Source organism: Culex quinquefasciatus, chromosome 1, assembly GCF_015732765.1.
Source record: "Culex quinquefasciatus strain JHB chromosome 1, VPISU_Cqui_1.0_pri_paternal, whole genome shotgun sequence".
In the NCBI taxonomy this organism is placed as follows: domain Eukaryota; kingdom Metazoa; phylum Arthropoda; class Insecta; order Diptera; family Culicidae; genus Culex; species Culex quinquefasciatus.
Window position 1 is genome coordinate 39,349,432 of NC_051861.1, and position 25,090 is coordinate 39,374,521.

Consider the following 25,090-nt stretch of genomic DNA (forward strand, 5'->3'; position numbering starts at 1 on the left):
ACAGTACATGAGAAGCGAGCCGGGGAGAGATCTAGGATCACCTCTGCTCACTCTGCTCACTTCAGGGACAGACAGGGACGGAATAACATTTATTTGTGGATCACATTTAGGCTAGTAGAATTGGGAAATTGATCTCTCGCGCGATCATACCGGCCGCCTTGGAATCACTCGGATTCAAACATTCTTCTCGTCTGTTTTGATTCTTATCTTCGTCTCTTATATACTACTTCTACTGTTCTGCTGTTACCCTAGGTCAAGATTGGTCATTGTTTTCCTTATGTACTACGATCGCGGCTGCGGCCGTCGATCGAACACGGACAATAGATATTGTTCTTCTGCTGGGCTGTAAACATCGTGCATTTCGCTGCAGTCGAAAATGCACCGATTTTTCGTCGAAATCTGCTGTTCTCTGGACCGGACTGGACATCGGACGATCAACCTGGATGCCGCGCTGCTGCTGGAGACACTTCTGGGGTTGATTGGTGTCGTGATGCTCTGCAAATCGTTGATTTTTGGTTCTTTCAGGTGCTGTTTCATGATGGCGTCGATCGACAGCAGGTCGACCTTGAACTTGAGCTGGAACTGGGATGTGCTGCTACCAACTGCGGGTGTTGATTTGAAACGCTGCTATGCTCGATCGGTTGATCTTCTGTTTGTTGCGGGGGTGGATACTTCGATGCGCTGCGGTTGTTGTTCGTCGGCGTGCCGCCGACGTCGGTTGTCGGTTCGTCTGTCTGCTTGCTTGCTGATCTGCTGAACGCAAAGCCACCGTGCGTGAGTGGCGCCGTGCGTGATCTGCTGCTCTGGTGCCTGATGCTATCGGTGACGCCGACGTCGGCGTCGATGCGATGCGAGACTCCTAATCAGATGAGAGGGTGCTTTTTAATCGGAAAAATTATATTCTAAAACGACTTGCCTGAACTGGGGAGACCTCCGTGGCCTCCCCGACGCCTCCTGGCGTCGCTGTTGACCCTCAGCGGTTACCGACACGATGGTTCTCCGGGTGTACAGATGCTGCGATGACGGGGGTTGGCTCCATCGGGCTGCGATTGGAAACGAGCTGGCCAAGCTCGCTGCTGGTCGTCGCAGATGGGACCGGGAGGACGTCTCCTCCGCTGCTGTCATCGTGTGCGTGTGTGTACCTCGAAGAGTTCCAAACGTGGAATGGATTTAGCTGGGTTCAGAATTGGGAGCAGTCTTTGCGACTGAAATGGCGCTGAGCTCCGCTGTTTTCCGTAACCGTAATTATGCTGGGCCTTTGCCAGCTAGATCGCAAGCAAACATCTTCATGCAAACCACCACCGAAACAAAACAGGTTACCTCAGAGCATTTCGAAAGTTCCGATCTTTTGAACGGCCTCCGAGTGCAGAACGACCCGCAGGTCTGGGCGCAGACAGGGTGGCGACTCTGGAGGAAAAAGATTCGGTGAACTTTTTGAAATTCAAAACAACACATAACTTAACTGGTGTGCGGAGGCCTTTCGACCTCCGCCGTTGGAGGAGTCCTAGTTCTCCCCTTGCGCGGTAGAAAGGTTGTCACGGATCGGCAGAATGCAGATCTTAGAGATCGCACGCAGATAGCTACCGTCCTTTGTGCGCACCGTGACGACACGGATATTGCCAGCTCCCGGGTGGATATCGGAAACGCGTCCGAGCTGCCACTTCAACGGCGGGAGGTTCTCGTCCTTCAGCAGGACCATGGTTCCGACAGCAACGTTGTCCTTTTGCTTTGTCCACTTCGTGCGGTTGTGCAGGTCCGACAGGTAGAGGTTGGACCACTTCTTCCAGAGCTGCTGCGTGTACCGCTGGACGGTTTGCCAGGCCGACAGTCTGTTCTCGGGAATGTGGTCGAGGTTTGGTTCTGGAATCGCAGTGAGTGGACGCTGGATCAGGAAGTGTCCTGGGGTGAGCGCTTCGAAGTCTGCGGGGTCGTTGCTGAGCGGCGTGAGCGGTCGCGAGTTGAGGATCGCTTCGATCTGAACCAGCACAGTCTGGAACTCGTCGTACAGCAGGGTGTGCAGCCCGATCGTACGTTTGAACAGCAACTTGAAGCTCTTCACCGCGGACTCCCAGAGGCCGCCGAAGTTCGGCGAGCGAGCGGGAATGAACTTAAATTCGATGCTGTCGTTCGCTGTTTCGCGGATGATCTCCTCTTGGAACTGCTGACTTAGGAACAGCTTGGCGAGTTCGCTCAGCTCACGTCTTGCGCCGACGAAGTTCTTGGCGTTGTCGCACATGACCAGCTTCGGTTTGCCACGCCGGGCAGTGAACCGTTTGAGGGCCGCCAGAAATGCCTGCGTCGTCAGGTCTGCGGCTAGTTCTAGGTGAACGGCCTTGGTGACCAGGCAGACGAAGATGGCAACGAAGCACTTCACTGGGCGAGCTCGGCGCTGCGGGTACGCGACCTGAAAAGGTCCGCAGTAGTCAACTCCGACTCGTGCGAATGGTGTGCACGGAGTGACTCGTTCGGGCGGCAGATCCGCCATAAGCTGGTCCAGAACCTTCGGCTTGACACGGAAGCAATCGACACACTTGTGGATCACCTCGCGAACGAGGTTGCGGATGTTGATCGGCCAGAACCGCTCACGCACAGCAGAGATCAACAGTTGTTGTCCAGCGTGAAACATGGTCTCGTGATAGTGTGTGACGATAAGCTTCGTGAACGGATGACGATGGTCGAGAATGTACGGATGCTTCCGATTGTCCGAGACTGCGGCGTGCTGCAACCGGCCGCCGACGCACAGGATTCCATCGATGATTCTTGGGTTCAGCGCAGCGATGCGGAGTTGTTTGGAATCGCGCGATCTCTGGACAAAGCATCGTACTCTTCCGGGAAGCATTCTCGTTGAGCGAGGCGCACCAGCTTCTTCAAAGCGACCTCGAGCTCTTCAGCCGTCAACGGACCAACTCTGCGACAATGCTTGTTCGCCGCACGGCTGTTGAAACAGAAGCGGCAGATTACAGCGGTCGTCCGTATTGTCACGGTGTACGACGAATTCGCTGTGAACAGTCTGCAGGGCTCGGCGTCTTGTGCAACTGCAGCGACAGCGTTGTGTTCCTCCAGTTCTTCGTGGTCGAAGTCTGCTGCGTTCGGCACTTGAGCGTGCGGCCAGTGCTGGTGGTCGAGACTCAGCCAATCAGGACCGTTGAACCAGAGCTTTGAGTACTGCAGCTGCATCGGTGTCATGCCGCGAGAAATGATGTCAGCTGGGTTCTCTATTCCGGGCACATGGTCCCAAGATCCGCTCTCCGTCAGGTGTTGAATCTCGGACACACGGTTGGCCACGAACTGGTTCCATCTGGACGGTAGTGACGCAAGCCAGCAGCGTACGATCATGGAATCCGTCCAGAAGAACGCTTTGCCTCGGAAGTTGATGGCGTTGGCCACCTTCTCGTACAGATGCGCCAGCAGCAGAGCGGACGCCAGCTCCAGGCGGGGAATCGACTGCTTACGCTTCTTCTTCTTCAGGTTCTCGAGCGGTGCGATACGGGATTTGGAGGCCAGCAAGCGTACGGTGACGTCGCCGTTGGCCGAAACGGTTCGGATGTAGATGCACGCACCATAAGCGTTGACTGAAGCGTCGCAGAACCCGTGAAGCTGCACATTCTGGTCATCTGCACCTGTGCCAATCCAGCGGGGTATCGACAGGCTGTCTAGACCGGCTAGATTTCTGCGGTATTCACGCCAGTACTCCTGCAGATCTTCTGGCAGAGCGGCGTCCCAGTCCAGTTCCATGCACCACAGCTTCTGCACGAAGATTTTTGCTTGGACGACGACAGGACCGATCAGCCCGTACGGGTCGAAGATCATGGCCATGTCTGAGGCCACGACACGCTTCGTGATCACTGCAACGTCGTTCCACTTTGGCGATCTGAAACGGAAACAGTCCGTACTTGGCTCCCAGACGAGCCCGAGCGTCTTGACGGTTGCGTCAGACGTGTCCAGTTCTAGCAGGGTCCGTTCGTCGCGAAGATGTTCCGGGACGTCGAGCAGGATGTCTCGGGAGTTAGAATGCCACTTTCGCAACGAGAATCCGCCAGATTCCATCAGATCGACCATTTCGGCGACTAGCTCTTTTCCTTCTGCGACCGTGTGCGCACCTGCCAGCATGTCGTCAACGTAGAAGTCACGTTTGAGGACCTTGGCAGCGGATGGATGCGTCTTTTCTCCGATCTCACCGAGTTTTTGCAAGCACTTGGTCGCTAAATACGGCGCAGACGCCGTTCCGTACGTGACAGTTGTCAGCTCGTAGATTCGGATGGGTTCGTCAGCATTGTCTCTCCAAACGATTCTCTGCAGTCTCTGGTCGTCAGGCTGGACGCGAATCATACGGTACATCTTGGCGATGTCAGCGACGATGGCAACAGCGTGAAGTCGAAAGCGTAGCGCAATGTCCAGTAAATCGTCCTGCACAACTGGTCCCACCATGAGCGCATCGTTCAGAGCAACTCCGGTAGACGTGCGACACGAAGCATCAAACACCACGCGGAGCTTCGTAGTGGTGCTGTCCGGCCTCAAGACGCAGTGGTGTGGCAGGTAATACGCTAACTCTCCCCCGGCCGTGTCGCCGGCAACCCGTTTCATGTGTCCCATGGCCTCGTACTCGTGAATAAAATCACTGTACTGTTGTTTCAGGTCTGGATTCGCTGACAGCCGCTTCTCCAGTCCCAGGAAGCGTTTGATGGCTGTTGATCTGGACTCACCGAGACGCTGGACAGCGTACTTCTTTTGGGCAGCGTCACAACAAATCTGCCAGTCTCATCACGAACCGTCGTCTCCTCGAACAGCTGCTCGCACAAGGATTCTTCGATCGAGTGCGTGCTCTTGGTGCGGCACGTTTCCAGTTCCCAAAATCTGGTCAGCAGCTCGTCGATTGCCGCGACGGATACGAGAGACGTCGATTCTGGAACGCTGCCGGGAAGCCGGCCGGAAATGATCCAACCGAACACCGTGTTGTGCAGCGTGGGACCGTCTGCAGCTGGTTTCACCCGTTCGTCCGTCAGCAAGTCCATGTAGAACTCGGCACCGATAATGACGTCCACTGGACCGGTTTTGTGGAACTCCGGATCAGCCAGGAACATCCAGTCGGGCAGCTGAATTGTAGCCGGGTCGATGTACGACGTCGGCAACGAGATGTTGAGCTTGGGCAGGACGTGGAACTGCATCTCCGACTCGTACGCTGAAATCCGATCAGAACGCGGACCGACATCTGCACGCACGAGCTGCGTCGACACGCAACGCGACGTTCCGATCCCTTGATCGGCAAATACGACGATTGTCGCATGAATTTGAGTCGTCGCGAGAACTCTCTGGTCATCAAACAGTGCTGTGAGCACGAGTCAAGAAGCGCACGCGCTAGCAGCGTGTTTCCAAAGCGGTCTTTGATACGGATGAGCGCGGTTGACAGGATGATGTTGTGTGTGGGCGTGACGGGTAGTGCAACGTAGTTTTGGCTAGTGGTTTGTGGCTGTGTGGCTTGAGAGTCTGTAGTCTGTAGGTTAGTCGGATTAGCAGGTGCATTGTTGGCTGGAGTGTGTGTTGTCTGATTCGTGTTCTGTGGTCTGGGTTTTGTCGCTGTACTGAGGTCGTCGCGGTTGGTCTCGACTGCTGTTGTGGAACGGAGGATCTCATCTGATCGTTGTGCAGCATCGAGTGATGTTTCTGGTGACAGTGGTGGCAAGTTCCTCCTTCGCACATCCGCGGGTTATGTCCAGGCTTCAGGCAGTTTCTGCACAGCTTGTTTCTCGAAACAGCGTCGTTGCGCTCCGAGATCGTCATCTTCTGAAACTTGAAGCACCGGAACGGGGTGTGCCACGGGCCGCTGCAAAAGTGACACTGGTTGCTGCTCCGCACAGCAGTATGACAGACCGCTGCCTTCGGAGGGCGCTGTTCCGACGGTTTCGCTTTCGCTCGTTGGATCGACTGAAGAACCGAACAGTGGGCGCGCAAGAACTCCAGTAGAGCCTTGTAGGTTGGGACATCCTTGCTGTTGTGGTGGGTCTCCCAATTCCTAAGCGTGGCCGAGTCCAGCTTTGAGCACAGGACGTGCGCCATAACCGTACCAGTCGGCAGTCTTTTCGCCCATCTTGTCCAGCATCTGCAGATTTTCTCAAACTCACCGAGCAGGTGGCTGAGACCGTCGTACGACTCCTTGGTCAGCGGTTCCAGATCCAGAATGACATCGAGGTGGGCTTTCACGATCAGCTTCTTGTTTCCGTACTCCTCCTCCAGCGCGTTCCACGCGACGGAGTAGTTTTCTTCCGACAGGTCGATGCCACTGATCTCCAGCAATGCAGGACCAGAAAGTGACGATTGGAGATAGGTGAACTTGTCCATCGATGTCAGCTTCGAGTTCCGGTGGATGAGACTCTTGAAGGTGTCACGGAAGGTCACCCACTCGCGCAGATTTCCGCTGAAGTTCGGCAGATGAATGTCAGGCAGCTTGACGCGCAACGGAAACGAGGTATCCGCATCACCAACACTTGAGCTGTCTGTGCGACGACCTTGACCGGCCGCTTCGCAATCAGCATCGCCTTGACCTTGCAGAATTTGTTGTCGAACTCCTGTACCACCTGTAGATTGGCCTCTTCACGATGTGACACGACCTCCTGCTTGACCTTCGGCTCCGCATCTGCGTACTTGGCCGCATCCTTTTCTTCCAGCAGCAACTCCAGCTTCGTCCGTAGGTTCGTAAACTCCAGGTAAACGTCGTTCAGCATTCCGAGTCGAACTTCCAGCTGGCACTCGTGTTCTTCCGCCTTGTAGTGCTCGACGAACTGGTTCAGCACCTCCAGCTTGTTCAGCAGGATCTCCTGCTTCTTCCGCAAAGTCTGCAAATCGCCCATCGTGACCACTGATCGCCAACTGAATAACATTCACTTCCACTTTTAGATTCACCGGAAACAGACAGATCGACTCGACGTTCCACGACGCGACCGCGCAAGACAGATTGCGAACTGTACGACCCAGTATTGACAGCAGCGCAGGGGAATCGACCAGGGAACTCCAGAGGACCAGACAGAACGACACAACACTCATGCAACCTGACCAGACTAATAAAAACTCTCGTGCAATTTTATTTTCAAAAGCCACTTTATTTCGATCCGCAAAAGAGCCAAATTAACCAAGCCACCGTACTACGTGCAAATACTCTCCTGTATCTCCGTCTTGATCCGCCAAATCCGTCCCGAAAGCTCCCAGCGCCAATCAATCACCGACTCCAACGATGACGTCAGCCAACCGGTTGAGATGGTGACGTCGCGACGCTTGCCAAAGCGCGCGCACACCGTGAGTCGCCGTGAGTTCCGCGATGGCGAAATCTTCTTCACCGCACTGCACTAGTCGCCGCCGCCTTTGTTCAACACGAACAATTCACTTTTCTATGCACAATTGTGCCACTGTTCAGCTCCGCTTTTTGGGATTTTTTCCGCACTTTTTGGCACTTTTTTCACGGATTTTCCGTGCACTTTTTGTCCGTTTTCAGCACGCACCAAAACTGTCCAGGCGCGCTTCTGCACCTCACACTTTGCGCTGCTCTTCGCGAGCAGGCCAACACTTCGCGCACTGAACTGTTCTTCCGCGAAGTGTCCCGAACCTGGCCAGACCGGATCCTTCGGATCCGGTTCGAAGGACCAAATGTTCGCGCGTGTGGTCGGTTCGGGGATTTCGGACCCAGAAAAACACCGTTTTTGCACAATTAAAAACACTTTATTACGCGAACAGAAATTACACAATTTATTCTAACGTGCAACGGTCGGGTGTAGTCAACGGTTTATTTAAGACTATACTCTAAATGGGACAGTACATGAGAAGCGAGCCGGGGAGAGATCTAAAAGAGCGAGGATCACCTCTGCTCACTCTGCTCACTTCAGGGACAGACAGGGACGGAATAACATTTATTTGTGGATCACATTTAGGCTAGTAGAATTGGGAAATTGATCTCTCGCGCGATCAATTACTCTACGGCCTTCCATTCCATGCGTTTAAATGGGACGAAAGGCTGTAAGAGCAATGTCGTACCGCCCCTTTCAAATGTTTGCTCCAGAATTGTGATATGATTTCAAACAAAGTACCAAGGACAGTTTCGGATCATTTATAACTACAGGCAAATCAAGTACACTGCTATTAAACATGGTTTTAATTGATATTATTTCATCACTTGTTGCAAAAAGTTTTCTAAATAGATGTATATAAACTTCTGTTATTGATTTATCCTTCCTCTCTATCATTCGCATACGGAAGTTGCCAACTAGTTGGGAGCCAGAACTGCAATCTTGTTTTTATTCAATTCTTTTGAATGCAATCCCAAACAGTTTCCCGTTGTGTTTTCCATCAATAGTATCAATGCAACGATAGTTCCTGATCAGTTTCGAAGTACATATTATAAACATAAGGCATTTCATATATAATATATATTGAAAAGTACACAACACAAGCGTTCATCTGTGTGGCTTGCATTGTATATATGTATCAAATTTTAGAAATTTTCAATTTTAAAAATACTCTGACTGTAAATAGATACACGTTTACACGCTAAAATTTTGATTCACGTTCTCACTTTGTTAAGGCTTTTAAGGTTCCTTGCACTGCACTAAAATCCGCTCCTACAAGCTATAGTGAATAAGTATAGATTTTTCACTACGTCTAGTCTAATGTAATTCGTTTTCCGTGGCGTGTTTCCTGTTGTCTAGTTTATCTTTTTTTTTCTGTATGATCATAATTTTTAAAATTATTTCACATTTTGCTAAACAAACACGCTGTTTACAGAGTTGTTCACCGATGTTATGTTTCAGCAAACACTCTCAATAAATACTTATCACCTAAACTACTTCCTCATTCGTTCAGTTTTCTTTTACTTCCTTTCGTTTTCCAGATGATGATGGCACCTGAATCTCTAAGTGCACTTTCACAAACTAATGTGTCGGTCTGTCGATGTGGTTTACGTAGGTGTGTGTATGTGGGGTTAAGTACTTCTCTGAATGGTGCAAGAAAAACGGTACAAACTAATTCGTTGTGGACAGCATCACTCAACTTCGACAAAGTTTAAGCAGGGGCGAATCTGACTGATTCTGATAAATCTTACCAAGTACTTCGGTTTAGTTAGTACAGATTAACGCTAATAGAGGCAAACAAAAAAGCAGGAATGATAGTTTCTTCGAAGAAAAAGCACCACTTTCGAAGCCGAAATGGATTTCACAGCTAAGTTATAGGATTGCAATGTCAAAGATCTTGAGAATGCGGAAGGCAAACAGTGGTGGAATGTGTTGAGATCGTTTAATACTAATTGGACGCTGCTGCAGCTGATCATCATCATTTCTGCCAAAAGCTGCTCTGGTTTGTTACTGCTACAACAAATAAAGTCGGTTTAAGTACTTGAAACGTAAAACAATAGAGGTTCTTGCTACACATTTTTTCGTGTGTAAAATTAAAACGCTTTTACAAGCTCAATGAAGAAGAAGAAGAAGAAGAAACGCGTCGAGTTCCTACAGCTGCGTGGTTATAACCGATTTCCGGATGATGGTGGCTTCCTTCGCTGAACCGGTCACGACGTCGGACGAGACGAGCCAGGGCGAGATGTGCATCGAGTGGGGCTTGATGTTCTCCTTGAGGGCTTCCTTTTAGGGGTTCAAAACGTTGAGGGTTGGAAGAAGAAATGTCCCATCAGAAAACGTGGTGGTGTGGTGGTTTTCGGATACTTTTGCCATAAAATACAAAGCATTTTTGTTCCTTGATACTAGGGGAGAAGGTGTTGGATACTCTAGAAACAGGCAAAGGCAGACAGGGCAAGCAATTATTCGCTGAACTAGGTATATAGAGAAAGGATCACGGGAAGCAACTGTGGTGAGCGCAATGCTGTTAGCAATACTTACGAAACGTGTACTTACTTCCGAGTGGTAAAAGAGATTAGTCACAGAGTGGATTTCTAGAGCTAAAGGTTTGACCAAGTTAAACTGAGTGAGCAATTTTTTTTTAAAACGGACTATATCGTGTCTACATTTTTAGTTTGAATGTTAAGGAGTTAATTAACAGATATTATCATTATTTTTTTCCAGCAATAAAAGTATTAAAAGCGAATTGTGGCGCTATAACTACGGAGCGTATGGTAGTGTGTCCAGGTCCACACGCTTCTTCCTCCCTGTAGATTCAGAATTGTGTTACGTTGTATGAACACTTCGTGCTCAAACTCAACCCACTTTAACTAATCATAACTACGGTAAACTTTGCGCAGTAGGCCTGGCCGCTTTAACGCTTGTGATGTTCCAATACATTATATTTCAATGGCGTACCCTGCCGTTCTACGCATAACTGTCCCATGTCATTTTTGGACGATCCTGACTTTTTATTATTTTTAAGTTTAGTTTTACGTATATCTTCAGAAAAACACATAAAATCTAGTACATTGATCAGAAAATCATTGAAAACAACACCAAGTATGTTTGTGCCATCGATGAACTTCTACGCATAATTGTCCCACCAAGTATTTTCTATTACGAAATCATGAGTTTTACGAAGCATTTTATCTTGTTTACCTGTTTACCTGCAAGAGGATTACAAATAAGGGTAATATAATGTTAACCGGGGTGATTAGGGTCATATAGGGCGAATAGGGCCCCACGGGACAATTATGCGTAAAAACACAGAAATCGATCGAAAAATTTCAATCGTGTTTTCTCAGTTGCCCTTTTTGAACATGGGACAATTATGCGTAGAAAGGCAGTACCGTACTACAAACATTGATAAATGCCAAGAAGAGTACTAGGCGTAATCTTATCTAATATTTCTCCTAATTGGGTACTAAAGCCCTATGTAAATTTTTATGTACAACGGTTAAAAACACGATTAAAAACCATTTTTGATCACTTTTTTTCAGTTTAACGCAGAAAAAAAAATTTACAGGCAACATCTTTTCGATGGATCAACTGTGATCCCCTTGGAACGAGCTGTCAGGTAGGACCTTTTCTGTCAAGAAGGGCCGTGAAGTTAATTTTAAAAACTAACTTAATCCACCAATGTGGTTGTTGCCTTCCTCACTTTTTACCCACATTTGGTGATATGATGGGTTTGGACACAAATTCTATCTATCTTCTATATATATACAAAATTTTGACGGTTTTGTTCGAACGCGAATCAATTCAACACGGAACGTCCGAACGAGGAGCTCTTTGTTGCGTTGGGTTCGTATGATGAGTTCCTGAGTCCAAGGAAGGTTCTTACGTCAAAAAGTTACAACTTTGGCCACTCTGGAACCGATTCCAGAAAATTTGCAGATTGTATGGGAAAGGTTAAAATCAAGTTTTGATCACAGGAGGCTGAATAAGCAAAAAAAAAAGTCAAAAACGTCAACAAACGAAAAAAAAGGCAGAACGAAGTTTGTCAGGTAAGGCTTGTTTCTCAATGAAGAAATAAACAAATGTCACTTAAGCGGTCATAACTTAAGACTGAGCGTTGTCAGATCTTCAATGTTTTGGACTCATTAGAAAGGCATTTTGATTACCTAACCAACGATCGGTCGGAAGATGGATCCGGACATAGTTTACATGCATGTAAGTGAGATCCGGCATTAAAAAAGTACATAAATATCACTTAAGTGGTCATAACTCAAGACAGGGTTGCTAGATCTTCAATGTATTGGACTCATTGGAAAGGTCTTTCGATTACCAATCCAACGATGGGTTGAATGATAGATCCGGATATAGTTTACATACATTTAAGTGAGATCCGGCTTCAAAAAAGTACATAAATATCACTTAAGTGATCATAACTCGAGACAGGGTTGCCAGATCTTCAATGTATTGGACTCATTGGAAAGGTCTTTCGATTACCAATCTAACGATGGGTTGAATGATAGATCCGGATATAGTTTACATACATTTAAGTGAGATCCGGCTTCAAAAAAGTACATAAATATCACTTAAGTGATCATAACTCGAGACAGGGTTGCCAGATCTTCAATGTATTGGACTCATTGGAAAGGTCTTTCGATTACCAATCTAACGATGGGTTGAATGATAGATCCGGATATAGTTTACATACATTTAAGTGAGATCCGGCTTCAAAAAAGTACATAAATATCACTTAAGTGATCATAACTCGAGACAGGGTTGCCAGATCTTCAATGTTTTGGACTCGTTGGAAAGGTCTTTTGATAATCTTACCAACGATGGGTCGGGTGATGGGTCTGGACATAGTTTACATGCATTTATGTGAGATCCGAATCGCAACTCTGACACTTTTTATACGTAACTTTTGAACTACTTATCGGATCTTCAAACAATTGAATAGTGCAGTATGGGGCACCAAACCGGATCGAATGCAACTTATTTGACTCAAATCGGATCAGCCAATGCCGAGAAAACTTGGCAAGAATTTTGAGCACCAAGGGGAATACGCACACACACACACAGAAATTTGTTCAGTTTTCGATTCTGAGTCGATAGGTATACATGAATATAGGTCTACGAGCTATTTTTCAAATGTTCATTTTTTGAGCAGGATTATAGCCTTAGCTCAGTGAGGAAGGCTAAAATTGAATTAAAAATCAATTTTAAATCCATTGTGGTCGTTCAAAGGGTCATTGTATTCAGAAAAATAAACTTTATCGTTGTGAACAATAATATCACAAATTTACGCTTAAAATTATGACCCAATTGAAAAAAAACGAAAAAATTATCTGGCTTCAACAAAGCTCTTAAACATAAACTAAGTTGTCATAACTTGAGATAGGGTTGCCAGACATCCAAATTTTTTAATCATTGGAAGGATTAATGATGGCACAACCCCTTCGACAGCTCAAGGTGCAAATTGCCTGTGGATGGAGGAGGAAGATTCCTCCGACGACGATTTTCTTCCCGTTGTCGTAACGCGGAAGCGGAAGAAAGTGCAAGTGACGACGGAAAGCGCATGTGACGACGGAGCAGATGTCGGAAATGGCAACGAGGAACAGCTCCTCAACAACAACAAGTTTAGTCCGCTGGTGGAGAACAACAACAACAACAAAGGTAACCCAGCCGGGAAGGAAGCGTCCCACCGGTTTCAGTGGCCAAGAAACCACTACCTCTGGTGGTAAAGAATATGAGCTTCGGCAAGCTGAGGAGTGTAATGCTGTCGTGCACAACCAAGCCAAGTTACAAGCTGACTCCGTTTGGGATCAAATTGCTGTGCATCTCCGAGGAGCGTTTCGAAACCGCCCTGTCCCACTTGATTGCGAACAAAGTGGAGTTCTATACCCACGAGAAACGAAGCGAGCGGCAACTCCGCATCGTCATCAGAGGACTTCCACCGGCTTCACCTGAATTCGTCAAGAAGAAACTCAAGGAATCGCACAACCTGGATGCTGTGGAGGTGCATGCCATCAAGAGAAAAGGAGAGTTCGCCTCATCGGCGGAAATCCCGTACAATGTTACGTTCCGCAAGGGATACACCAACCTCAAGCAGCTGAGTGAAATCAAGCTCTTGGCAGCATTTCACATCCGGTGGGAGGCCTACCGGAACAAGCGGCCGAACGTGGCTCAGTGCAGGAACTGCTTGCAGCTGAGTCATAGAACCAGGAACTGTCACCTCAAGGGGAGGTGCAACAACTGTGGGGGTCCCCACAAGACGAACGAGGACCCAGGAAGCCCAGCCGAAGCGGTGTACCAACTGCTCTGGAGCCCAAGAAGCCACGGACCGCAGCTGCCCCAAGCGTGCGGACTTCATCCGGAGGCGCCAGCAGGCTTCGAAACCGAAACCGCCAGCAAGGAAGACGGAGAAGCAGAGCCCAGCAGTTCCGTCGTTCACACCGGCGGAGTTCCCTCCGCTGCCGGGCGCAGTTCCGGCCGGAAAATCAAAGGAATCGCCCTCGACCCGCAAGAAGCAGTGGCTCTCGAGGCGGTGGAGCCGGGGAGGTGCTCTACAGTTCGGCTGAGCTATGGAGCATTTTCTCCGAGTACATCGGCAGGTTCAAGACCTGCAAGACCCACTTGGACCAAGTAACCCTCGTCAATTACATGATCTCCAAGTATGGAATGTACGGAGATGTATTTGATGTGTATTGATTGATCGATCCTCGGCCCTAACCTGGGCGTAGCACTTAAAAGGACCTAATAAAAATAAGTTTAGAATAAAAAAGGTTTAATGATGTGTTGGATGACGGATCCGAACATTGTTTTCAAAAATACGAGAAATATCCGGCTTAAAATGTACATACATAGCACTTAAGTGGTGATAACTTGATACAGGGTTGCCAGAGCTTTGCACTATTGGACTTGTTGTTTGTTTGTTTGTTTGCGGTAGTGTAATGGCTCCTTACGTGAGATCTGGCATCAACAGAATAGAGAAATATAACTTAAGTTGCCATAACTTGAGGCTGGGTTGCCAGATCTTTTACTATTTATCCAATTTCTTAGAACTGTTTCAAAACCTATTCTTATATAAGCGTTCAAGAAAATTAGTTTACTCTGTATTATTTATGTTTGTTAGTAGTCTAGATTAACAATTAGTAGTGCAGCTCAAAACATAATGATATATCGAACAATGATGACAAATGAAACATGTACCATGCAGACGCTGATATCCTTTTATCACAACCTCATCCCAACATGCAACGATCTTCCGAGGGTCGTAAGATCCTAAAATGTCTAAACTCTCAAAACCAACTCTTTCACCTACCTTCGCAATCGTCGCCTGAACCGCCTTCTTTTCGTCCAACATCGCAACCATCGCACTTCCATTGCTGTGCGTCGTCGTGTTCCCCGCCATAACCGGTGGAGCAGCAGCATCCGTCGAATCACTTACCATCACCGTCGTCGCAGTCACCGGTTCCACCGGCACCGCCAGCTCCACTGACCGTCGCTTGCCAGCAAAGCTGGGCGTTCTCCGCAGGTCCTTCAGCTCTACTACCGCGGTAGTGCCGTTATTTTGCTAGTTCCGTTAACGCTGGGGATGTTCCCGGCTGGTAATTACAGCCGGGGATTTGCTGCGCGCCCTGCTGCCCACGTCCTTGAACGGGTTGCTACTCTTGAACTCGAGCTGGTGCTGGGGTGGCGAACTGGGCACGGATTCGGACGGTTCCGAGTTGCCAGAACTGCTCGAGGAGATGTTGTGGAAGGGATTGGTGGAGGTTTTGCTGGGGGTCGTCACCGCGATTACGGAGGTTGGGGAGGACGGACCAGAGGACATGCTTAGGAAGGGGTTGAGGTTGACGAGTTTTTCAACGGTGAGGGCCGCGTCCAGAATGCTGGCGGAAGGAACGCTGATTTTCTCCACGATGCCGCCCTTTGTTCGGAAAAGTGCGTCACGGTTACGCTGTCCGGCGGGGACGATCCGTTGTTCAGCAGGAAGGTGCTTTGATCTGGGAGACTGTTGTGGACAGCGGTCGTGCTGGTGTTGGAAACGAGAGAGGAGGTGGCGTGACCGGTGGCGGTGGCAGTGGTGACGACGGGAGGAAGCTTTTGAACGGAAGGGCGGTCGGTGTGGTGACCGGAGTTATGGCTGCCGGACTTGCGGTACCGATCATCGTGGTTACGGTGGTGTGACCGCTGACCGTCGGAGTCGTGGTTCCCGTTAGATTCAGGGTTAGCTTGTCACCGCCCTTTTTTGTTGTTGTGGTGATTATATTGTTTTTTTTTTTAATATGGTACAATTGGCAAACAAAGGGTCAAACCAAACAACACACACACAGGATAAAATTTGATGAAATTAGAAATAAAAAAATAAGAATACATAAAGCTTGCATGAGTTCGGTGAATGAAAACAAACGAGCGGATGCAGCAAGTTGCAACACTCTAGCAGTAGTTGATGATCTGTTGTTGAGCACTCTATTAACAGGTGATGAGTTCAAAATTTGGTTGTGCAGGCAACGTTCAAACAGATAGTATGACCGTGAAGAACTTGAGCGTACTTACCACCGACACAAACGTGGCCGCGTTCATCGAATCCGGTCCATCGTGCAGCGGTTGACTTGGTACGTACAGCTGATGATTGGTCAGTTTGGGGTGCAGTTCTTCTTCGACGCGTGCTAAAATCAGACCCAAAGTTAGTCCTACCTCCTTCCCCGCGTGAACTCGCACACAAACCTTTCAAAATATTGCACTTGATCTGGCCGGGCGGCAGCGGCGTTATCGCCGCGTTCGACAGCTTGATCTGATTGTTTGGCTTCTCGGGCGTGGCCGAAACGGCCAACTTCTTCAGCGTGTCGTTGTTCGTCTCCAGCTCGGAAGTCTTGTTGATGGTGATCTTAAAGCTACTGGCGTCGTTCAGCTCTACGCCGTGCAGCGACGGCGACGGGTCCTTGGCGATCGTCTTCATCAGCGTGTCAATTTGGCTGTCCCGATCGGACGAGTTCGTCCGGATGCTGAACCCGGAACTGATGGAAGCCTTGCCGAACGAACCACCGTGATGGTGACTACCACCGGGCGCCCGCAGAAACGGTACGTCGTGGTCAATCAGCTTGCCCACGTGTTCATCGGGTCTAAAATCAAATAACAAAAACATGTTCAACAAGTCCCAAACTCCCACCAAATTATACCCACTTGTACGCGACGCCGGCCTTCCCGAACGATCCCAACTTGCCCCCGTAAGCGATGTCCTCACTGCTCGAGATCGACTTGTTCGAGCTGAGCGACGGCAGTTCCCATTCACCACATGCAGCCCAATGTCGGACGCACTGCTGGCCGACGCAGAGATGTGGTTGTGGATCACCGTGTTCGCGGATGGAGTTGACGTTCCCGAGGTGGAGTGCTGAGCATCGTCAGCGGTACACGCAGACTGTTGCGGTGGCTGTTGCTGCTGCTGGTCGGGATTGACCTGCTTTTGGCGGTCTCGCAGCACGTGCGACTGACGTCGGGCGAAACGCTGCGAGGGCCTCCGCTCGAACTGGACCGTCCGCCGGGCTCGGTTCTGCTGCGTTGTCTGGAACTCTGTCTTGCCAGAGTATCGGAAGCGGGAGCCCATCCGAAAAAAGTTCTGCCGCGCCGACGGGCCCTTGACGGGAGCGCGCAGCCGAAAGAAGGCGTGATGCTCGACGGCGCACTTCCACAGGTGCTTGCAGGCTTTCTCGTTGTGCAACCGAAAGACGAACGTGTGCTCCTGCTCGCGGCCGTGGTCGTCGTCTTCGACCACCACCAGGGTGAGCTTCTTCTTTTTGAAATCCAGCTTGCCGATCTTGGGCCAGAAGAAAAGGCCGATCTTCTGGATGCCTTCGAACACCAGGATGCCGGTGGGCGTCAGGCCCAGATGGTACTCGCAGCCGTCCTTGCCCTGAAATTAGCGTAAAAATAACAAAATAAGTTATCTTAAAAAAAAATGTTATGATATTTATTTTGTACATCTTTAAATATCGAAAATATGTCTAACTTTGTGTTATTAAAATTTAGGGTGATTAAAACACTTTGGGTAAAATTAATTAAAACACTTTGGGTAAATTAACAATCAGTCCTAATACTGAGCAAAAAGTACTTTCAAGCAAACCTTAAATTTCAACAAGAAAAAAGCCAAATTAAAATATGTTTTAGGTATAAATCTAACTTCAGTTTAAACCTTGGTTCGTTCACTGTTCTAAAACCAGACAATAATTCTCTTTCAAAATCCTTCGAGAAGCATCAGGAAGGACTATTGGAATTTTGACAAAATGTCGTCCTGAACACCTTGTTCAAACCCTGTACCTGATGGTTCTTCGAGAAGTGAAACATTATAGAAAATTTACTCCTGTGCTCATAAATTTTCGCAAGGTTGCCCAGCGTACTACTCACCAGCACGGTGTGCATGTCGACGCCGTACATGTCCAGCCACTTGACCTTGTTCAGGAAGCTCGTCTCGGCCTGGGCCGGCGTCAGGCCGGCGCACTTTCTGTACTCGTCCAAGATCGCCAGCTCCAGCTCCTCCGTCTGGTTGGGCACGAACCGAAACTCGGACACGGTCGCCGCCGTGTGGATCGTGTCGTCGTAGTCGCCCAGCTCAGCTGAATCAATAGAATTATCGTTTAGTTGGTGTGGTTGTACAACTGGAGAAGTGTTAGGAATACTGACATTGAAGGGCCAGCGCGGCCAGCTCGGAGGCTTGCGCATCCGGACACTCGAGCCGGCCATCGAGGAGATCCTGTTTGAGCTGGAGGAAGAACTGGTACCGGGTAAGTTCTTCGCGCAGCGTGTTCGGTTCGAGGAGTAGAACTTTACTTTGAGTCGCAGGGTGTACGGAGGGCCAACTAGAAAAAAAGGTGAGGAGAGCCGTTGTTTGAAAGGGGGTGCTCTGTTTGCACAGCTGCAAGAACCTACTTTTGACCTGCTTCTTGATCGCTTTCGTCGGATCAAGCCAGTGCTTGACGTTGTTGGCATCGGTGTACTGCAGCCCAAAGTAGTCCTTCTCGATGAGGTCCAACGAGTAGAAAACTTGCTCGTATAAATCACCGGCCAGGGCTTTTTTCTGCAAAAGGCAACGAGAGAAAAGAAAATAAATGGTTAGACGTCGAGCGAAAGGTTCAAATCCGCTAAAGAGCACATGCAAATGACACCATTTAGTCGGGACTGGAGCTGCTGCTGCAGTCAATATCCGAGACCGGCGCGATATCGGCTAAAGATAGGGGGCACAGCAGAGTGCAGTTCGCTGTTTGCGAATCTCAGACTTCAGAGTCAGAGGCTGCGTCTGGAACTGTATCGTGTAGGCCTTTATGGGAAAATTGTCAGGGGGAAACGTGACCGCGCGCTCAAACTCGCGGAAAGTAAAATATCACCTCGGGACATGCAATTCACCGTGACTCCTGCTGACGGAGGAGATCTATGCGCGAGTTCGAATGCGACCGGCTTAAGCAGGGCTTAAGGTCTCAGAAGGTAGGTAGCGCAGTAAACTGTTCTGTACACTCGAACGATAGCAGTCAAATCCATTTACAAGAGTGGCTCATATTGTGCCTCCGATTCTTCTTTTAATTCATTTTAAGCGAAATTTGTTCATGAAAAAACTTTAATTCATTTGTTTTGTGTTTCTCATTTTTTGGTTCCAGTTCTACAGAGTCAGTACCAGATAGGTCAAAGATTAAAAAAAAAGACAAGCATCACTTTAATTTAACAGCTATGTTCACAAGGCACCAGATCTCTCTTACCAACCAAATCTATTCAAATTATGCAGTTTCTAAACTAAAACCTAGCCAAAACTAGACCAACAGAACCGAACCGGTATCTCCCCAAATCGCCCGCACGCCAGGCCGCTACTTTGTGCAGCTGTATGATGTTTGCACTGGAATACAAACATAAGGCGAGGAAAGAGCCAAACTCCAACGAAGAACAGAGTTGCGGCTCAAAAACAAAACAAATACACACAAACACACACACCCAGCCCAGCCAACGCGAAACTCATTGAGCAAAAATGATCAGCCAGAAAAGGTAGGAAAGGTAGGTAAAAGACGGAAAAGATAAGAAAAGAGAATGGAAAAAAAAGTTGTTTGACAGAACATTCGCGATCGCCCTCTGTCATGTTTTGGCCTTTGTTAGGGTAGTTGGTTGTATGTTGGGATGTTGATGCAAACTGGTGTTATTTGTTGACATGTATAACGACTTCAAAAACATAAATTTTATTAAAGCATAAAATAAATTAAATAGAAAATAAACTTCTATCAAATGTTCAACTTAAATTTATTGTTTTGTGCAAGGATTTTGTTTGACGATAGAATATTTTAAGGCAAAATATCATTTAGCAAAAATGAACTGTTAAATTTCAAGTCTTTGAGGTAAATTATGGTCAATTTGTTAAAACATTGTTCAAATTACCCCCCAGTTACCCTTAAACCATTGCAAAAGTCGCCAATATTATTCACTGTATTTGCTTGCGATCTGAAAATTTACGACGACTGTGTGTTGATCGTAAGCACCACCACCACCTTGAAGGCGAACTTTTATTTGTAAGCGTGTTGGGGTTGTGGTTTTGGCGTACTTTCAGCCTGTGTAGCTGACTTATTAACTGTTTATTTGGAGCAACGTGGTTTTTTTTATTTAAGGGTGGCATCGAAGGAGTAGTTTAAATGCATATGGTTCGAGAAAACGAGGTGAGTTTTGCGCGAGGTGTGCTTTCGATTCGTGCATTTAAAAGTGCATTCAGATGGTGATGATGGAGAACATACACGCCCCCAGCTGTTTAAGGTAAATAACGAGGCAGTGGGTCAGTTTTTGGGTAAAGAGGGCAGTTTGTAAGTTATGGAGATTTGTTATCTATAAATGTGATTTGTACACAGAAAAATAGTTTAATTTTGGAACGTTTTAAATTTGGATGGTAATTACATCTGTTATAGGTTATTTTACTTAAAAAAATAAATGACAATGAAATTCACCAGAAACTGATGAAAAAATCACCACCGAAGTTCGATTATCGGATGGTATGTATGGGACTTCGAATAATTGCCGCCATTTAGGCCGCCATATTGGATTTAATAGTTTCAAATCATTTAGAGTAGTTTATGCGTTAACCATCAAAAATAAGATAGCGAAAAAAACATTCTGAGGCCTTCGGATTCGGAATTTAATAAAACATTTTTTTCAAAATGATGTAAAGCAATTCAAGAAATTTGTGCAAATCGAATTTTAGCTGAAAGTTTTTTTTTTTTTTGTATGGATAAAACAAAAAAACTCAATTCAATATAACATCAGTGGGGTGACATTGGGTCTGGGGGGAAACTCAATAAAACTAAATCCTGTTTAAAATTAAAAAAAAATTAAAATTAAAATTATTTTTTTAAATATTTTTCTTGAATTTGTTCGAAAAGTACCCGAATGATTGAAAATCTCATTTTAGTTTCATTTGACCCAAATGTTCTCCCCTCTAAGGGGTGAGATTGGGTCTATTTTCGAAACGATTGGTATCTAAGTTAGAGTTCATCAAATTCCACCATATTTTCGGAAATACTTAGAGGTGTACCGTTTTTGCCTTCATCACTGAGGTAAGGCTATAATCCTTCTCAAAAATTAACTTTGTATAAAAACGCCGTAGACCCACCTTCATGTATACATATCGACTCAGAATCGAAAACTGAACAAATGTCTGTGTGTATGTATGTATGTATGTATGTGACCAACAAACTAGCTCATGTTTCTCGGCACTGGCTGAACCGATTTGACCCGGACCTGTTGCATTCGACTTGGTTTAGGGTCCCATAGATCGAGTTTGATACAGATTGAAGTTTCGATAAGTACAGTCATCCCTCATATTCGGAACAGTTTACAGATCGGCCAATGTTCAACAAATCGTGGAAAATCGATAATTGAACATAATGATTTGCTTTTACCTTCATGTGAAAGCTTTTCTTGCGATCTTTCGATTGATGTATAGACCGGCTGTACATTTATACGTTTTATATCAAGTTTTCAAAGAAAAACATTGACCCTTGAAATCCACAAATTCGGAACACTTTTTTCTTACAATGTAAACAAACTTTTTTTTCTCTCCGGGAGTACATATTTTTTACAAAATAATGACTTTACACTCTGAAACCAATAAAACTCATGCTTAGTAATGTTTTATGAATGGTCTGCTAACTTTTTTGCGAAAATATCAGTTAAATTCAGGTGTTCCACAATTGTGGGAGGCACAATAACATTCCACAATCATGGAACAGGCAATTTGGAGACAGTGTTTTGCTGCTCTAGATAAAATAATCTTGACAGGCAGGTTTTTGAACTAAATGAACTACTTTTACAAGTGAAATAGCAAGAGAATGTCCAAATAAAGGTCCTAAAAATAGTAGGGTCGACAGAAAAGTTGCATTTTGCATCCTATTGACAAATTACCACAAAAGTGTTCCGAATTTGTGGGTGTTCCGAATATGTGAGATGACTCTAGTTAAAAAGTTATGTATAAAAATGTGTTTTCACATATATTCGGATCTCACTTAAATGTATGTAAACTGTATCTGGGTCCATCATCCGACCCATCGGTTGGTTAAGTTATCGAAAGACCTTTCTAACGAGCCTAAAACATTGAAGATCTGACAACCCTGGCTCGAAATATGGCCACTTAAGTGATATTGATGTACTTTTTGGAAGCCGAATCTCACTTAAATGTATGTTAACTATGTCCGGATCCACCATCCCACCCATCGTTGGTAAGGTTATCAGAAGACCTTTCCAACGAGTTCAAAACATTGAAGATCTGGCAACCCTGTCTCGAGATATGCCCACGTAAGTGATATTGATGTACTTTTTGGATGCCGGATCTCATTTAAATGTATTTAAACTATGTCCGGATCCACCATATCACCCATCGTTGGTTAGGTTATCAAAAGACCTTTCCAACAAGTTCAAAACATTGAAGATCTGGCAACCCTGTCTCGATGTATGCCCACTTAAGTGATATTGATGTACTTTTTGGAAGCCGGATCTCACTTAAATGTATGTAAACTATGTCCGGATCCACCATCCGACCCATCGTTGGTTAAATTATCAAAAGACCTTTCCAACGAGTCCAAAACATTGAAGATCTGGGCACCCTGTCTCGAGGTTTGGCCACTTAAGTGATATTTATGTACTTTTATATTCCGGATCTAAAAAATATATGAAATTTTTGTATAATTCCATCATATCAGCCATTATTGGTAATAAGTGAGGAAGGTTCCAACCACATAGGTGGATTAAGTTTTTGACCCATAGTCACCCCCACTGACGGTACTCAGTTGATATGAACTCAAGGTTTGATGTAATCCATCACACGTTAAATCTTGTTTTTACGTATGATTTATTGCAAATTTGAATTTTTAAACATGGAAGTTTCACGGTACTCTGAAAACTGTCGTAAAAATGTGTTCTTTTAGCATAATTTTGTACAGAAAGGTGTCGCAAGAGTTAGCAGTAGTTCAAGATAGAAAACCAAAAACACTGACACATAGAGGGTGACGAGCAGGAATTCCGGAAAAATTTCCCGGAAAATCAACCATTTTGGACCTCTCGATTCTCGGGAAATTTGGTCGAGACTCCGGGAAATTTTAATTTCATAAATATCGAAGCAAAGTTATATAAACTTATTAAAAAAAAACATTTGAAAAATTCTGAATTGTTTAGAAAATTCGATGTTCAATATTAGATGATAAAGTTCAAATTAACCAATGCTTCTCTAATCTTCTTATTCAGAAAGTTCAAATGTAAAAGCATACTTAGCAGTTAGACCCCACAAAGGAAATGTAATGTTTTTTTAAATATCTTTGTTATTTATTATTTCTGCGAGGAAAAAGCTTTTTCATGATAAGTATAATTTCCATAACCTCTCCAAGCATAGCAATCCTTATAATCTAGTTTTTCTTAGTTCTCAAAACGTTAATTTCGCTGTTTCAAGGTTACTTCCTTTTTTGATGTCAATAAGTCATTTTGTGTTTCGCTTCAATATCCGTATTAAATTAGATTTTGGATGAAAAAAAAACTCTAGCAATCTTTGTAAAGGTTAAATCCGCCAAATGTGAACATTCGGGTTTTCTTGATTACTAATTCTTCAATGAATATTTACAGTTGACTTTTGAAAACGACAAAAACAACTTTAAATCGTTGTATTGAATCGTTATAAATCATCATTGCAAAAATCCCGATACTGGGAGTAATTGAGATTCGTAAACATTTTAAACAACATTTTAAACTACAGTTTTGAGTCCCAAAAAGCTCAAGAAACGATCTTGTATTTGCAGATTCAGAAAAAAATTAAAAGGTAGATCATAGATTGCAAAAAATAATGAGGCTACTAATAAACGGTTTATTGAATAAGTATGAATAAAAAGTAACTGAATTCATTGAATAGAAACACATTTATAACTTTTTTTTATGCATTATTGGCACTATTTTCATAGCTAAAAAAACTCCCGGGTCCAGGAATTCCGAAATTGCCAAGTTCAACCCCGATTCCCGGAAATTGAAAATCTCGAGAATCGTCACCCTCTACTGACACATATTATTTCTTTGAAAAAATGCATTGGATTTATTTTGAGAAATTTTAAAGAATTTCCATCAATTGAATTTATGATTCAGCTACAAATTTCAATTATACTGAGAGAAATTGAATTTGCTAAAATACCTCCTTAATAAAGTACACCCTAAATGTAATATTCATCAAAATAAGAATCAGTAAAATGATTGTAATCATATTTTGTGAGTTTTCCCAAATTTCAGAAATAGTTGAATTTGAGTATTTTGATTAAGTTCAGGCAAAACTTAATTTATAACTATTTTTCTTCATTTACCTTGCATAATATTTAGTAAACATGTTTTGGTATTTTTGAATAAAAAAACATAATGTATAATCAGAAAATTATTGTTTTTGTCTTATTTCCCCCATATTAAATGAAGCTTGTTCATCGTAATGTTGAATAATGTCATTTAATAACCTTTTTAGAATTTTGTGGAATGAAGACATTTTATTGGAATCGTACCATCAAATATCTGCATTTATTAGAATATACTTATGAAAAATATCTTCAAAAATATTTCTAAATCCGACAATCTTTTTTGTTATATTTGGAATCAGCTTCCAAAATGTTTGTTAAAAATTTTGTAATGAGTTTGAATTCAAAAATGAAGCTTAAATGCACTGAGAAGCGATTTATCATTGAATATTTCAAATTCCGCGGCATTTCACGGTCAGGAACAATTTTCTACGAAATCGCGAAAAATCACTAGCCCTACTTATAACCTGAAGATCAGCTATATTTTGAATGTGTATCACTGTGAAAAGTTACCCCGTTTTTGGCAACTTAAAATCCGTTTTCGAATTTCAAGAAGATAAAAAAAAACATATCATCCACACAATAACAAACATTTGAGTATGTGTCATCACGAGGGACACAGTTCCCGCGATGAAATTACAATGTGTGGGTGGGTAACCGCGGTGAATCTGCCCCCTGTTCCCAAGTACATTATATGTTTATCTTCCAAAACTATATGATCACTATTATTAGCAGGCGTTAGCTTCATGATCCACTGCACAACTACACACAAACGAAATGCTTTGTTTTTGTTTAGTGTAGTACAAAAAGAGTGAATTTTCTCACGCGGTATCATCACTTTTCTTAGCAAAACTGGGTGAGATATTGAAAGAGAAGAGGGGGGGAAAACTAAATCCACTTTGCGCATATTAAATGTTGACTGAACCTGACTCGATG

The 25,090-nt window shown here is 45.3% G+C and overlaps 1 protein-coding gene and 1 pseudogene across 2 annotated transcripts in view; both read right to left on the minus strand.

Moving 5' to 3' along the window:
• Window positions 1–1,504: 1,504 nt before the first annotated feature.
• LOC119769527 lies at window positions 1,505–6,845 on the minus strand. The gene is made up of 6 exons (XM_038262359.1): window positions 6,481–6,845; window positions 5,581–6,412; window positions 5,224–5,491; window positions 4,770–5,179; window positions 2,825–4,710; window positions 1,505–2,759 (listed from the first exon to the last, which is right to left on the minus strand). The coding sequence occupies exons 1-6, from the start codon at window positions 6,843–6,845 to the stop codon at window positions 1,505–1,507; spliced, it is 5,016 nt and encodes a 1,671-aa protein (XP_038118287.1).
• Window positions 6,846–8,109: 1,264 nt separating this feature from the next.
• The window catches only part of LOC119765011, a 63,698-nt pseudogene continuing 46,717 nt past the window's right edge, over window positions 8,110–25,090 (minus strand). Inside the window, exons 2-9 of the transcript XR_005276684.1 lie at window positions 18,249–18,396; window positions 18,003–18,178; window positions 17,727–17,935; window positions 16,509–17,235; window positions 16,053–16,447; window positions 15,882–15,994; window positions 14,647–15,568; window positions 8,110–9,614 (exon numbers count right to left, since the gene is read on the minus strand). The product of XR_005276684.1 is annotated as a band 4.1-like protein 5 (transcript). The remainder of the gene's footprint in view (window positions 9,615–14,646; window positions 15,569–15,881; window positions 15,995–16,052; window positions 16,448–16,508; window positions 17,236–17,726; window positions 17,936–18,002; window positions 18,179–18,248; window positions 18,397–25,090) is intronic.